The sequence below is a fragment of the Phyllostomus discolor genome, chromosome 4, assembly GCF_004126475.2.
Source record: "Phyllostomus discolor isolate MPI-MPIP mPhyDis1 chromosome 4, mPhyDis1.pri.v3, whole genome shotgun sequence".
Classification (NCBI taxonomy): domain Eukaryota; kingdom Metazoa; phylum Chordata; class Mammalia; order Chiroptera; family Phyllostomidae; genus Phyllostomus; species Phyllostomus discolor.
In genome coordinates, this window is record NC_040906.2 from 199,764,722 (window position 1) to 199,781,823 (window position 17,102).

At 41.4% G+C, this 17,102-nt stretch overlaps 1 protein-coding gene across 12 annotated transcripts in view; it reads right to left on the reverse strand.

The window, feature by feature from the left end:
* The window catches only part of SYNE1 (spectrin repeat containing nuclear envelope protein 1), a 433,377-nt gene that overhangs the window by 287,269 nt on the left and 129,006 nt on the right, over positions 1-17,102 (reverse strand). For 10 of the 12 annotated variants that reach the window (XM_036024918.1, XM_036024914.1, XM_036024915.1 and 7 more), the window contains 6 exons: positions 16,613-16,663; positions 14,004-14,111; positions 11,952-12,089; positions 10,618-10,782; positions 715-827; positions 7-175 (listed from right to left, as the gene is read on the reverse strand). In XM_036024918.1, the coding sequence (XP_035880811.1) occupies positions 7-175; positions 715-827; positions 10,618-10,782; positions 11,952-12,089; positions 14,004-14,111; positions 16,613-16,663 (744 nt within the window). The remainder of the gene's footprint in view (positions 1-6; positions 176-714; positions 828-10,617; positions 10,783-11,951; positions 12,090-14,003; positions 14,112-16,612; positions 16,664-17,102) is intronic. The other 2 variants (XM_036024911.1, XM_036024912.1) reach the window with 1 other exon arrangement.

A 17,102-nucleotide genomic window follows, 5' to 3' on the forward strand; every position in this document is an offset into this window, starting at 1 on the left:
ACTTACAATGTAGTTTTTCAGAAGCAGCTCCACCGTCTCCCTCCTCCCGTACTTGATGATCCAAGACTTCAGCTTTGACTCTGCGAGGACCAGCAGTGAGAGCAGACGGTACTTTAACTCTAGAAATTCCATTTTCATTAAATGCAGTTCTGACGTGGAAGAAACAAAATGAAACCTAGAAAGGAAACACCAAGCATTCACAGAATGTAACTACTGGTAACAGAACGGTGCTTACTTAACATGCTACAGTCAGCGTTATTAAACAGAATGCAGGCACAAGGTCTTCCAAACTCGGGCTGATCGGTCGCTATTTGGAGTTCGGATACTTCTCCCGGCTCTGGGGTGAAAGGTAAGTCATGATTGATTGAAGTCTTTGATTTAGTTCTTTCCCTTGCCAGCACAGCGCTCGTCTGTTTCTTTTCTAAACTGTTCTTGCAATATTACATAATGTTCACAGCACTGAATAAAAATACAGCCTCTGAAAAAACCATTTCCGTGATTTCCAGGCTTTGATTATAATCAGGTTTACCCTTTTACATTAATAACATATTGAACGTTGGCATTCTTAAGTACATGTTACGGAAACCCAATTTTATTGTACCACATGTAAGCATTTCTGTAAAAAAAAAGACCAAATTCATTAAAAAAAAAAAGAAATGGAAAAAGCATTCACTGAGCATTTTCAAAAGAGGCTTCGGTGAAGACCTCTCTCACCTCTCAGCCATGTCCTCCAGCTGGTCAGGGGGCACTGGAATCCCGTTGACAGACCTGGTCCGGTAGATTTCATGGAAGGCTCTTTTGTGGGCATCTGTGTTTTGAAGCAGATCCTAAGATACAGTTTTTAAAAAAAATAAAAAAAAATGAGGCAACATGTTCACAGGAGGCTTAGAAGCATAATTTTCAGCCTGTACCGATGACTCAACGTATTCAACAATTTGCTGCTGCTGCCACAATCCACATGCCGCGTGGTGCCTATCACCAGCTCTCCCCTGCCACGGGAGCCTGGTGCCTGCCTGTAAGGCCCGGGCTACAGCTGCGTCTGGTCGTGATGGCATCGTTAGACACACATGCCCCTTGCACGGCAATGCATTCAATCATTTTAAAGGTACATGGTCCTAAGGAAAATGTCATAATCGCTACAGTGACTGGGGGGTGTTTCTTTCCTTCCTTGAATTTTAGATAGGTTGACCTTTAAAAGCTTAAAACTAAGCATAACTAATTTAACCCTTTCATGGTAAAAAAAAAACTATTAGACTCTATGTTATTTTATTTTGAATGCATGCAAGCTGTCATAAAGTGATATCTGTTTGCCACCTACAGTCAGTCAATTATATTACAATATATTATGAAAATACCCTTCTGGTTAGAAGATGTCAAAAAAACACAGGGCATTTCCCATAGATATCATGAGTTATGTTCATAAATATTCTTTGTAGACTATGTAGAACTCCCTAAGAGAACTCTATCACTTGAATAATTCATATAGATTAATTTGAATCACCCTTGATTTGTTTTCTGAGTTTTTCACCATCAACAGACATTTATATAAGGACTTACATGAATTTCACAATTCTTAGCCAGTTTCAAAGAAAGACAGAGGTGAAACCTTCATGCCATAATTTCTAGAGCTTAGTTCATGTCTTGATAGCAGGACAAAATACTCAACAGTTTGTCACTCAGTGAAAAGGAAGACACATTAGCCCACCAGAATGATACATCTAAATTAATATTGCTTCTCCCACACCAGGATGTAGTGAATTAATTGGAGAAACTGGAAACCAAAAAGAGCCTAAAGCCACATGAGAACCACTTGCTGCAAGGGAAAAACGAAAGGCTGTCATGTTCTAAATGAAAACGTCGAAGTTATATGCGTTTGTTCACATAAGTGAAATTAACTTTTTTTGTGGGAGGGACATTGGTTTTGACACTGTAGAAGCAGCCAGGGGCAAACTACTCCTATCCTGATGTGTTCTGCCACGACTGCGTTTTGACCTGCCTTGAATCTATCTGCAGGCACCTGCCCAGGCACTCATAAGTCACTCTTGCCCAGACACAGAGCGGCGTGTGCAACTGGGCTAATCCAGAGGGCAGAGGACTGTCCTAGAGCAGCTATTAACTGAGTATTTAATTCACTATTTACCTCCTGTCCGTTATCCAGGCACATTTCTATGGGGAATGATCTTGGCTGAGACTCCCCTAAGTGACTTCAGGGCCAATGTAGAGCCGCCACCACATCCAGCTCCAGTGTAGTGTGTGTGACCATGTCTGTTACTCAACTGGAACACCCGAAGGGGCAGTTGCCTCCTAAGAGGTTTCCCCTACTGTAGTTTTGAGTGTCTAGCTCATTGAAAACATCTCGACAAGATATGGAATGAAACCACAATATTTTCAAACATATGACAAAAGAACTACAGCTGGCGTGACGTCACTGGGTTTTCTGAGAGGCCGCCGCACTGTAAGACAGCCAGGCGCTGAGCACAGCATGTGACATTAATTCACTGGTGAGTTCACAGCAAGGGAGGGACATCCTCAGGGCTCCTACTCTCAGTAAAACATGACCCTGAGCTGGGTCACAGACCCGTGTGCAAAAACAAATGGAAAAAGCTGATCGTACCAAACAAATATCTGTGCCTTTGCTGCTGGAGGTTTTGTCTTGGAACTAGAATGGGGTGAGAGCACTGAACCTGAGATGCCCACATTTAGCCAGTACCCTCCAAGGTGCTGGTGTTGGTAACAAATGCAAGTAGAGAAGGAGGAAAGCAAAGGTCTCCAAACACAAGAAACAAGCCTCCATGAGTGAGAACATGCAGACACAACAAACTTATAGTCTCACAAAAATCTAAATAATTTAACACTTGACAACAACAGCTTGTAAATTAAGAAGAAAACCATCTCGGCAAAGTGCTCTTAATTCCTTGCACTGATTAAAAGGAGGTCAAGATATTAATTTTCAAAGTTGTTTAGGATCCATGGCATAACTTCAAGGGTGATCACACGGTGCAACCAGAGTTTATAACTCTCAAACCAGTAGAGGAAGAACATGGAATAAGACAAACAAGCAAGTAAATGAACAAACAAATATTCTTCAATCACGTTGAAAAACAGCAAGAAGGTAGGAAATAAAGTAGGGCAAATAGAAAGCAAGGAATCAGATGGTAGAAACAAACTCATGTATATCAGTAATTATACATAAACGTAAATAACTAGTCACTAGTTAAAAGGCACAGATTGTCAGCTCAGACGAACAAATAAAATAGGACCAAATAAAACAAAATCATCTGCTCCTTCAAGAGATACGCCTAAACAGTAAGAACATATTAGGTTAAAATTAATAGCATGGAAAAACACCATGCTAGGAAAATATGAATGAAAGGAAGCTGGTCTAAGCATATTAAAATCAGACAAAGTAGATTTCATTTCAGAGATCTTTAAAAGTTATTAACTGCCTAATGATGACAGTTTCAATATGCTAGAAAATAGATTCATTCTGAACTTGAATACAGCTAGTGAGCCTCAAAAAAATATGAAACAAGCCCCGGCTGGTGTAGCTCAGTGGATCGAGCACAGGCTGCGAACCGAAGTGTCGCGGGTTCAATTCCCAGCCAGGGTACATGCCTGGGTTGCAGGCCATGACCCCAGCAATTGCACATTGATGTTTCTCTCTCGCTCTCTCTCTCTTTCTCCCTCCATTCCCTCTCTAAAAATAAAATAAATAAAATCTTAAAAAAAAAAAAAAAAAAAAACAGGAAACAAAAAGCTACAGAACTACAGGGAGGAACTGACAAATCCTCAAGGCCGGGGGAGTGACCAGCACACCTCTCCCGGACTGAGAACAAAGGGGACAATTGGGACAGCAGCTCAGGGCTGACGGGGGGAACAGGAGGGAAAGGACTGCGGATCTGTGGGCCTCATGGGTCTTTGTAGGAACTTTTGGTGTTTTTTTTTTAGTAGATAGAAACCAGTGGGAGTTTTGCGCCAAGGGGTGAACTGAACTGAACTGTATTTTAAAAGGATAGCTGTGGCGATTCTACCGAAAATACCCCTTCCTTGATATACCGCTTCCTTTGACGATGAAGGCGGCACAGCGGTTGGATTCCTGCCCTCCTCACTGGCAGCTCCTTCTCGCACGCTTTGGCTGGTTCCTCTTCTACTCTTTGATCTCTTAATATCAGATTCCCTCAGGGCTAAGTTCTTGATCCCTTTCTGTCTATATTTCCTTATTTAAGTTCTCCAGTCTCAGAGCATTATCCGTCCCTCCATATGCCGATGATTCTGAATATTTCTCTTCAGTCTACGCCCCGTTGTGAGCTCCTGCTTCTTTTCTCCCACCGCCCATTCTGTGTGTCCACGTAAAGGAGAAAAAGTCTCATGCTCACCATGCCCCAAGCCGAGCTTTGGATCTTTTCTCCCAAACCGGCTTCATACTTCCTCCATCTTACTTGATGAAAACTCCGTTTTCCAGTTGCTCAGTCCAAAAATCCTAATGTTATATTTGGCCCCGCTTCCGTCACAGTCAGTATCTAATGCTGAAAATTCTCTTTGCTCTGATCTCAAAATACATTCAGAACCCAAGTGTTTCTCGTCGTCTCTACAGCTACCCCCTGGTTGTAGCGACTCTACCTGGGTCATGGAAACTGGCTCGTTGGCTGCCACCCCCTATCCTTAACCCCATCGACTCTCTCGCAGGAGCCAGGGTGACACTGTGAAAAAAGTGATAATATCATTTCTCTGGCAAGAAAGGGGATGGGCACAGATGAAACCAAGAATGCCAAAGGTCGGATTAGAAAAAATCAACAAGGAAAGAGAAAATCAACAATGCCAAAAGTGCGATGAAGGAGAGTGAGAAAGTGCAAAGAAACAATATGGGGCAAAAGTAGAAGCTTACCTGTAGGCACAGAAAAGAGTACCCCAAAATAAAACAGAATATTTTGAGCAATTTATGACCATAATCTTGAAAACTTAGCCAAATGGAAAAATTCTGAGAAAATACGAATGAGCAATATTGACCCAATTAGACATTTGAAAGCCTGGATATTTCTAAAAAACATTTTTAGGAGCTGGGGATACAAGAGAGAAAAAAAACAAACAATGATCTTGTCCTTATGGAATTACAGTGTAGGAAATCTAGCAATCAATAAGATAAATACCTAAAATAGCAGTTAAGATTGAGATAAAGGGGGAAAGGAAGTTGTAGTTTCAAAGAGTTGGCCAAGAAAGTGTTGACTAAAAGGTGACCTTTCAATAAAGGCCCAAAGGAGGCAAAGAAGCACATCATGGGAATATCAGTGGCAGAATGTTTGAAGTCAAGGGGAGGGAACATTCCAGAATGTTCTCTGGAACATTGCCCAGAGGCCAAGGGCGAAGGCCTGGAGGTAGAAACATGCTTGCCTGTTGATGTCATCTTCTCACTGAGGTTTCACTGACTACCCTACTTAAAAATGCAACGCCACTGAATACTTCCTGTCCTTTAAGCTTCTAATCTAACATTTACTTGTTATGCTTAATATTTCTTATCTTCCTCCTCCCACTAGAACTTAAGTTACATAATTTTGCTTATGGGCATATCACAAATGCCAAGAATACTGCTTGGCACATACTAAATATTTGTGGAAATACTACAAAGGCAGAGCCCGAGGAGGAGAAAGAAAACTAGGAAACTAAATGAAGAGAGTGTGTCGTAAAGGGATAACTATGGGAGACCATTCTGATAAAGGAGATAAGAGGAGGCCCTTGCGTGAGGGTCAAGGAGACCCCTCCTTGCGATGGGAAAACAGCATTGCTAGGGAAAACTTGGCTGGAATGGGCTCTAGGAAGAACCGGGCAAGAATGTTCTGAAGCCGAAATAAAAGCATAGGTGACCCTTACCAAGAGTTTTGCTGTTGTAAGAGGAAAGACGAAAAATGGATAGTAGTTGGGGGGAAAGTATAGTTATAAGAAAGAGACTTATAGCCCTGGCTGGCTTAGCTCAGTGGATTGAGCACGGGCTGCAAACCAAAGTGTCGCAGGTTCGATTCCCAGTCAGGGCACATGCCTGGGTTGCAGGCCATGACCCCCAGCAACCGCACATTGATGTTTTTCTCTCTCTCTCTCTCTCTTTTTCTCCCTCCATTCCTTCTCTAAAAATAAATAAATAAAATCTCAAAAAAAAAAAGGAAAGAGACTTATGTAAGGTGAGAGAACTAGCAGCATACTCTATGTGGGGAGGAAATAGCAAAGAGAGAGAAAAATTAAGAAGGGGGGAACTACTGGCATCGTCCTTTGGAGAAGAGAGGGAGGAGGGGATGCAGTGCACGTGTGGGGGGGCTGGCCTTCGCTCGGTGCACAGATGGTCCACCCATAGTAACAGAAGTGAAGACGGAGTATTGGAGCACAGATGCACGTAGGTGGGATGCTCTGGTCGTGGGAGCCTGCGGAAATTCTTTTTTGATTGCTTCTATTTCTCCAGAGAAATAGGAAGCCCTGTCATCAGCTAAGAGTAGGGTTGGGGGAGGAGGTGTGGAAGCCTTGAGGAGACAAGGTATGAAATAGTTGCCCCAGGAATGGAGAGGGAATGGAGTCAGGAAATGCCTTTGGCGCGCCGGGCAGCAGTAAGGGCCCACTTGGCTTAGTCATCGTGCCTGGGAGTGTGTTTTTCTCCAGCCATGGCCAGCTGCACCTGTGGGGGCAGGAACCGGGCAGAGAGTGGGCTTTAACCGGCGTTGGGCTTTACCTGGAGAGTAGGGCAAAGTGAGACCTGGACAAGGCAATGAGGGTGTGTTGTACACACAGGGTGGGGTGATTTGAATGATTGAGCCTTGAATTTCACCAGAGAACAAAGAGAACTAAATGATGGCACCAGGAGGATGCAAGGCAGTAAAATAGCAGATGAATGGATGACAGAGCACAGAGGAGAGGAAGATGTGGGGATCGGGGCAGCTTTGGTTGGGCAGTCAGATGCTTGGGAAGGAGACTGTGGAGGGGTTTCGGTTCCTGGTGACCACCGGGAGACTGCCTATGCAGCGAGTGGCTGGGGTAGGGTGTGGGACAGGATCACTCAGAGGGAGGAGGTCAGGACACTGAGAAATCCGATCAGGGTACGGGAGAGATCATCTACAGGTTACTGACGTTATTAAAAATAATGGCTCGGGCTGTCACCCAGGGAATAAAATCTTCAGGAGAGGAAGGAAGGTGATCTAGGCTGGGTTGATAACCGCAGTAAGGACAGTTAGAGTCTGATGACTATTCTTATGATTCCTTAAGACTGAAAGCCTTCCTTTGGCAAAGCAAAACTACTAAAAAAAACTAACATTTAATCACTCTCCATGGATTATATGCAGTAGTTTTGTGGGCACATTTTCAGCTTAGTGCTTAAAAACACCTGAAATATCAACTGTGTGACCTTGGGCGAGGTACATAACCTTTCTCTGCCTGAAGTTTACTTATCTGTGAAGTGAGAATAATATTATTTTGTATCCTGAATGTCAAGTGCTTAGCAAAATTAAGTACTTAGGACTGAAACATGGCTAAATTCTCAAGTATGAGCTAAGATTATTGTTATTTTTCTAGACACCTGAGCATTAGGGATCTGAAAAACAGAAAAGATAATAGAGGTATGCCTTGTTTCCAGAGTATGTTTCTATATACCTGTAAGTTTATTTTTTTTAACTTTTCTTTTTTTTAAAGATTTTATTTATTTATTTATTTTTTAGAGAGGGAAGGGAGGGAGAAAGGGGGGGGAGAGAGAGAGAGAGAGAGAGGGAGAGAAACATCGATGTGCGGTTGCTGGGGGTCGTGGCCTGTAACCCAGGCACGTGCCCTGACTGGGAATCGAACCTGTGGCACTTTGGTTCCCAGCCTGCACTCAATCCACTGAGCTGTGCCAGCCAGGGCTAATTTAATTTTTTTTGAAAATTAGTAAAAAGATAAGTGAACTTCTTGAAAAAATGTATTTAAAAATTTATCTGAATTCCATTTTTGAAAACTGCTTCTGAATTAAGTAATGACAATATAATATAATGAGGTATATTAAGAAGTGAGAAGAATGGACAAAATCAAGAATTCTGGATCTTGATAGCATATTTAAGTTTTCATGGCATGAGCCTTAATTCCTTTTCAATTGGGATATTAAAAACAATATTCCCAACCATTCTTGCTCATGCATTGATGAGTCCCATATTGTGCTTTTATCAATTTATTGCATTTTCAAGTGAGCCCAATATATCAGAGCAGAGCAATGATAGCTAATGGATGAGCTGATTTTTCTGCTGTTGAGAAAAATCTATAATTTTAGTTATTTTAATCATAATCCACATTTTTCACATCCCCAAAGCTCAGTTTATTATCGACATCTAATAAATATATTTTGAATGAATGAGAATTGATATTATAATTGACAATAACATTGTTTGATGACTCTACGGCTTTAAGTACCTGTGTCCCGACCTAGTACAAGTCCCTCCCACTTCAGTTAATAGATCATTCTGGAGAGTTGCCTCGAACTTCATCTTAGCCCCTACCTGCCTCTGCTCACTTCCCACTATCTTCTCATTCCATTCCCTCCCTTCCAGCCTAGTCCTTTCTGGCTTTCGTCTCAGATAACTTTCATCTCTGACCCCCACTCCTCTTGTTCTCCCCACTCCACTTCTTCCCTGGTTTTTATGGCTGTTTACTGCATGTGGGCAGAGAGATGCTTCTGGCTTACACTGGGTGGCTGGCACAGGGTCTCTCTCTCACGCCGTGGAGCCAGAAGAGTCAGGAGGAGCCTCGAATCCTCTACTCACTTAGACACAATAATAGCATGCCATCCGATTTAAATTCATTCCCCATCAGGGCTGATGCCGCCTACAGTGTACCCGGAATCAATATTTCTGCTAAGTCTCACTATCTAGTACACGGTACAGTTAATATTATTGGACATTTTCTCTTTGGTGGGGCATTTCAATCAGATGTAAGTCTATTAAATAAACAAACACATGCTGTTTCTCCAACATCTAAATTGGAGGCATCGCCACAGATCCCCCGGGGGCCAAAAGCTGGCACGTAGTAGGCTCTCGGTGCATATTGGCCAAACTGGCACATCTACCTCACAAGTGATATGCATCTTATATTTGATCAAAACTCCAAGGTGACTTCTTTCATATGAAACATTCACATTGGCTAAGCATAGCTTTGTTATATGATTTACATGAAGAAAAAATTTTGAATTGTACTTAGGGTGAACTGCTCATTTGTTACAGTGGTATTGTCTGTGCAACGTGTTTTAGCATTGTGTCCTACTTTTCATATACTGGGAATCTCAACATGGACGTGGTCCAGGCTTTTCTATGCTTCTGAGAAAACTGAACTTGGCCCAAACCCAGGGAATTCTCGTGGCTCAATCTCTTATCCTGCATCTTCAGAGACTGAAAGTACCGACTAGCAGGCCCAGACTTTATATATGTGCATCTCGAAGGATGGAACAAACCCCAAAGTCACACTCTCTGCTGAGAGGCAGTTTCTGGGGAGGGGTGTGTGTGTGTGTGTGCGTGTGTGTCTGTGTGTGTGTGTGTGTGTGTGTGTTGGAGGCAGTGTGGTGGAAAGGAAGGAAGACTATAACAGTTAATCTGCACAAATTAAAGTGTCTGAAGGAACCGACTACAAGTGAGGAAGGGCCGAGAATAAATGGCAGCAGGACCCTGACTGGTTTCCTAGGACCATGAGACCCCGCTGTCAGCCTTGGTGGGTGAGCCAGTCTGGGCTGGATGAGATGAGCTGAAGGGGCTGGGAGCTGAAATCCCACAATGTCTCTATGTCTCTGGTTCCAAAAGTCATGTTCAGAGGGACATGCAACAGAATCTGTGATGAACTGGCTTTATAATCTACTCTAGGATGTTTGACAGTCCATATCTTTGGCAGAATTAAAAAAAATCAATAAGATTACAGAAAACACATGTGAGCTATCAATTGCACATATGGGGTCAGGAGGAGAAGTCTCTCCTTGTCAGTTTGTTTTTTACATTTACAGTAACCCTCCCCTGAGACAGTTAACGAGGTACACAAATTCAACTGCACAAGATGCAGGACTGTATTAATGAAAACAGCACTTTTAGTTACATCTTACCTATTGCAAGGCACAAAGAGGAGGTATTAGAACTGATACCAAGCACAATTGACCAACAATAAGCTACGAAAAGCCACCAATGACTAAGCGGTCACCAAGGCCTAAGGCCACCACTTCCTACCACCACTGCCTGCACTACCTCCACCCCCACCTCAGCACCCGAGGACTCAGCTTGCCTTCCTTTGAAAATAGAGGCAGGAATGCGGTCTGGAGCCAATGGCCAATTACATTATTGGGTAAATGCATATAGTCTGTGGGCTTATCTTTTGGAAAATAACATAGCAACGGAAATAACCAAGATACCTGCAGATGAAACAGTACCACAGAGCTATTGGCAGGTATCCCAGGAAACAATTTTTCCAGATTAACGAGTATAGAAGACACACGCAGCTCAGAGAACTAAGAAGGCGTGACATCTGTGGGTCAGTAGGAACGGACTCCTGGGAGGCCCGCGTCAGTGCAAGTGCTAAACAGGCCACGCCTCCAGACCCCAATATGCCTGAAGTTACGCTGGGCGTTCTCTGGGTCCGAATATTTACCTTGTGTTGCTCGAGTTTCCGTTGTATTGTGTTGGCTGTTTCCTCGTGGACCTGCTGAATGGTTATTTCCTCCCTCAGGGCCACCTCTGCCCTGTACAACCAGGCACCTATAGTGCCCAGAGGGGCAGGGAGAGATTTATCAAGCTGTATGTGCCAATCAAAGAGCTGAAATACAAAAGTGGAAAAACAGAATTATCTCTCATCCAAAAGGTGGTTCCTAAAATTCCCCCATAGGATATTAAAGCCTACCTAAAACCTTGGTATTAACTTCAGGTTAATGTCATGAATATCAGGTAAGAGATTATCTGTGTCCTGCATCCGGTATTTTGAGAATGGGGAGAAAATTACAGTACTAAGCAAATTTTGAGGAAACAGAAGACATCGGAGATGTGAAATGCTATTACTAGGAGCTTAAGCTGTTTTCTTCTTATAGGAAGAGCCGAAAGCAGCCACTGACTTCCAGTTTGGCCCTTGCTGATAGGGAGGGGACTGGGTATGCTGACACATCGGGATATGGGAGTTTAGGCACTAGCTCATGTGTTTGTCCTACAGAACAGGTCTCGAAAACTAGGGTCATGTAGACATCTCCAGAGGAAGACAAGGATTCAGGATTCTTTTTGTAATGACACAATTCTCTACTCATACCAGTGTCTTCCATTCTATTTGGTTCTCAAGCACCATTTCCCAGGTTGACGAAATGCCAAGAAGAATGGGGCAAGGTGCTTGGAAACTAAGCTATTCTTTGATAGAGTTTATTGGAAAAAAATAGATTATAAAAATGACAAAAATAGGGTTAAGTTCAAAGCAAATATTCCAATTAGTTATAGAAATGCCTGAGGTTTGGAAATCTTGGTCTTTCAGTTTGCAAAGTATTAATATTCAAGTTGCTGAGCAGTTTTCCTTCAGGTTCCTGGAAGACCAGATAAGAAGACATGCTAACTTAAAGACTATAAAAATGAATGTGAATATAGGAAAATTATTAACTATTAATGGAACGTGATTATGGAAAAGGGAGAGGACGTGAAGGCTGCAATCCTAAAAATCCCAGAGTTAACTTGTGGAAAGTGAGAAGTGACCCAGACGGTTGTCCAAGATTTCAGTCTGTCGTCTGGCCCACGGTGGCATTACAGGTAGGGCAGGCAAGGCAGGAAAAAAGTTCTTATATAAGTGTTTTCATTAGCTTGAAGGACAAAGATGCTCCCACAGTGAAGTTTTCCCTAGCTCAGATAGAGGCAAGAGGACCTGATGCAACATCACTGGGTAGAAAAGAATGATGGGAAATATCCTTGGCTGAATTACCCAACCCCTGATGAAATAATCGTGGGAGCACTTACCCGGGAGGACACTCTATCCCAGGACTGTTTTATCAATGCTTGGTCAAGTGACAATTTACCATCTTTTTGTAATGGTTGTATTAAGTGTTCAATCTGTTTCCTTTTTATCTCATATTGAACTCGGAAGTGCTTAAATGACTAAGGGAGGAAAAACAGCAACAACATGGCAATGAGTCAAAAAAAAAAGCAATAGCAAAGGAAACCACACTTCCTAAATAACAACCCCTCATATTTGGATAACCCTTGGTGTATGTTGTCAATAATAATAGAGACAGACGCGATACTAATCACAGCTACCGTTCATCATGCCGTCCTGACAAGGAGCCTGGCTCACGCTAAATGCTTTCTACACAGCGTCTCCCCTATGTTTTGTATGAAATTAACCCATCCTAAAACATGACTCTCCGCCCAAATGTGAAATGAAAATACCACATGCCGTTATGTTGAAGAGCGTGAGGATGGGGCTACAGAACCTAACAGATAACACATCTGAAAGCCTTTCTGAGTCTTAGAGAGTGAACTAAGGTGTGAGTCCGCAGGAGGAACACTGGGGGGAGATGCTGAATAAACATTCCACCACAGTTACCTCCCAGTCCTCCAACTTAATGTAACTAAAAACACCAAAATATAAAATCAGTCTTCAGTTTTATTCCACAAAATCCTATGCTTGGAAAAACTGAGAAATACACCAGCGATTGAAAAGTAGAAACAGATAATGCTGATGGCAGAATAAACCCACAAACAAAAGAGAACGTTCCCCGTGTTCAGATTTCAGATGATCTCTCCCCCTGTTTTACGAAACTGGTGACCACATTTGGCCCTAGAGGAGTATTTCTGTTCCCCACTTTCTAATCCTTTGGTTCTCTTGTATAAAATAGTATCTGTAGAGCAGGCAACTTGACAACTTGCCATTTAGTTTTTGACAATTTGTGCTAAAACTAAAACTCACTAATGGACTAAATAAGTGTATTCACTCTGTCCTTGCATCTCTATTCTCAATTAACTGGTTTAACTTTTTTTTTAGTGGGGCTCATCCCACAAAATTGCATTTTGGGGGGAAATATTACATTGAATTTCAAAGCAAAAAGCATACACTGCATATAGGCACATGGTGTCCGCTTTGCCAAGTTCATCAAATACACTGTTGATGGCATCATCCATCTAAATGCAAGCCTGCTTTATAGATGTGATTATATGAAATCACACAACAATGTAATGCTAAAATTTTTATGGTTTGTCATGTTGAGTCACATTATGCTACCTTTTTTGTAGCAAAAATGAATGAGGGAGGTGGGAAAAGGGGGTCATCTGTAAAAGTGTCAACAATAAAAAATGAAGTTTAAAAATGATTGAAATGCAATATAGACTAGAAAATATGATAGCTTTGCTACTAAAATGCAATGTTATTTTAGATAGGAAGAAAATGTCAGTGCTGCATACAATCAATGACAATTTAATTGGAAAACTTATGTTACAATTTTGGGCCCTGGAAGTAGACATTGGAAGCCAAAATCCAGTTAACAATAGTGTAATTAGACTGGGGAAACAACCACCCACTGGCCGAAACTGGAATTTAGTCGTTTTGAACTAGGCAGGTCACCATAGAAACTGATCCCATGGGTGGGCCCACTCCAAATATTCATGCTGCAATCCTTTCTTCAGTTCAGCTTATTCAATAGTGATTTCCAATGTGGCATTGAAGTCATTGTTTGGTGGACTGTTTTTGTTGTTGTTACGTGACATGTACTAAATTGTAAGTTCTGTAAAAACAAGAACTAGAGATTTGTTCTTCTGGGTCATTGGTGGAACTCTGAGGTCTGGAAAAGTTGCAAAGCCTCAGCGCTACATATAAGTGTGAACCCACACAATTTAAAACTACTTATTTACCTGGACATACAATTATTAAATGACATGCCAACAAGCTAATGCACCTCATTTCTTTACAGGCTTTTTCATTAATATCATTTGAAAGATTAAACACAGGCAAATGACATATATAAGTCTTACTCACGAAAAGGTTTTAGCAACTGAAATCCCTTTTTCATACATTACCTGATATTTATCCTGCAAATTTGATTCTGTCATCTGTGCCCTTGTCAAATCCCTTTCAAACTGTTCTATCCAAACCTTCATCTCCTTCAGAATTAGCTTGTCTTCTTTCTAGAAACCAGCAGACATTGAAATTTTATCAGTAACTGCGCATTTCATTCATTTAATTGCTGATTAATACTTGACCCGTCCTAGAAAAGAGTTAATATCTAATAAGTTTCAATTGTCTCTGAAAATTTTTCTCTCTACTCACTTTCACTCCTTATGAGCAGTAAAAAACAAGAATATTGTAAAAATACTTTAACCTACCTTTGAATACTGAAATTATCTATCCGTATTTTTTCCTCAAAAAACACTAATTTGACTAAAAGAATGTTTGCAAGAAGCGGGTGTCCTGAGTAAAAGAATCACTCAGACCAATAGCTGGGATGGGAGTAGAGACACAGGCCTGTACTTGCTTCTAAACCCAAGGCCATTGGTAACCCAGAGAGCTGTTGTGGCTGAGATTAATTTGACCAAATTGAAAAAGCAAGAGTCACAATAGCATCAGAGTACAATAACATCAGTCACAATAACAATAGACTATTGTTGAAAATATTATCGGTATTACAATCTCCACGTGAACACAAAACACATTTATCTTGTTCCAGGTGGTAGTTCTAAACCCTGGCAACATGGGATCTATGAGATGTTTACTCAATTATATGCTGAATAAATGCATCCAGGACACCACCTTCATCTTGAAAATAAGAAAAAAAAAGCAGTGCACATGCTAGTTCCACAGATAATAACAAGAGCCACTCTAGCATTGGATTAGTGAAAGTACCCTAATTTTCCATCAAGAGTTCTTATCTGGTAAGAATGCCAAAGTAATCAGAAACATATTTAACGTGATTTTTTGGCACTTAAAAATAGCTTTCAACTGCAGCCTCTCACGTGATGTTCACAGCTCCGTGACAGAGAAAACTGCCCCTGTCAGAAGGTGAAGTGATGGAGCAGAGCGTGCTGGCCATGGAGGCGGGCGATGCTGATTCCAGATTCTGCTTCTGACACGGATCAACTCTGGGACTTGGGGCACATGTCTGTTCTTCTTTGTTTCTAACCTCTCCACGGTGGTACCACCATCCGAGGAGTCATCACACACGCTTTCCGGGGATCGGGACAACAGACACGATCTTTATTTACAACACGCCTAGCACGGAGACCCGCACAGAGCGGTGTCGCGCTTCACGCCCTCTCTCGCCTTCCCGTCCTGCAAGGGCAACAACCCTCCTCTGCCGGGAACCTGTTCCCCTGGGGGACGCCTGCTTTAGAGCTCCGCTCAGGCACCGCCTTCTCCAGCCCAGACGCTTCTTCCTAACCCAGAGGTCTACGCCAGGGGATTTCAAACGTTAGTGTGCACTGGGATCATCTGGAGAGCTCGTGAACACCGATTTCTGGATACCACCTTCAAACTTATTTGTAGTTCCAAGAAGTTTCCAGGTGACCCTGATGTTGCTGGTCCAGGGACCACATTTTGATAACACTCCTGCAACAGCCTGAGCTCAAATAGTTAACCCCCAATGCACTATTTTATCATCCACTGAATTGTCTCTTTTCTCCCACATATAAACACTTAGGTATCTTTTTTCACTCCAGTCTAACACAGTGTCTGGCATCCTGTGTCACTCAATGTAGAATCGCGGAATAAATGACCGACTGGTAACCTCGTTAGAGAAACAAGCGGAATGAGAGCCCAGGACTCCCAGCCCGCAGCGCCTCTCGTGAGAGCTCCTCTGAATGAACCATGACTGTGATCGAGGCACAGGTTTTGTGTTCAGTTGACTTTCATGCTCAGAAAAGCTCTAATGATGCATTTTTATGGGCTCAGAGGCGCAAAATGCTCTCGGGATACCTGAAATAAAAGTTAATGTAGCAATTGATCTGAAATCGGTTATAACTGATTTTTTATTGTGATTTTTGCCATACAGCCTATATTGCATTGACAGATTCTTCCACTCGGGCCTAGGAGGAATGTAAAACGGTGAGAAACTGAGGCACAGGATAACTGGGATGTGGGAAAGCATTCATAATCATTCATTCTACACATGGTTTTTGAGTGCTTACCCCGTCATGAAGGTTACGAAACCACGTGAGCCAATCACTGAGTGGAAGACATGTAATTAACTCAGTGTTATAAATTAACTGAACTATTAATTTCAATTAATGACTTACCCATTTCAGTTAATGACCTGTGTAATCATTTTAAATATAAAAAATAAGTCTTCAACTTTACTTTTACTTTCCATGTCAAATATAATAAAAACAAACATTGTCATTGTAAATTCTCCCTTTTATTAGTGCTATTAGTTGTCATTAAAGAGGAATTAATTGATGTCATCATATAATTAAGTATTAATGGAAAAGTCCATGTGAGTGACTCAGACTATTACTAACATTTAATAGCAATTATGTATGTTATTTTTTCATTAGAAAGGGACAGAAAATAACAGAATTAAGGCATTAAAAGCAAAGTGTACATAAAGACAAGTACATGCAAAGGAATGGCTAACCAGCTACGGAATGTAGGATGCGTGAGAGAGGTCGCTAATTCAAGATTACTTAAATCTTACCTTAAGATAGTGGATAAAATTTGCAAAAGATGGGAAACCTGGAAATATTTCCTAACAATATGAAAAGATAATATATAGAAAAGTAACATAAATCAGGGACAAAAATTATATAGGAAACAAATGAAAAAAAACAATAGAGGAGCACCTGTCTATAAATGAAGATACAATAATTTTAAGGGTATAGTTACTTTAAGATGCTTTCATAACTTTTGAAAGAATCAAAATATTTAACTCCAATAAGGCAATGTGGTATTCCAGCATTTGATGATTTCATTTTAATTTGTATTAGTCATATGTGGCAATACATATATTTTAGAGATGTCTTGAAATATGAAATACTTTAAAAGAACAATGTAAAGAAAAGATATATGGATTCACAGTATTCTCTGTAATTATGACCCTAATATGCATTTCTCTACCCCTACAATGACAATTAAGACTGTGCAGTGCTTCTGAGAGCAGTCAGTTGTTTTTGTTGCAATGGGAGAGG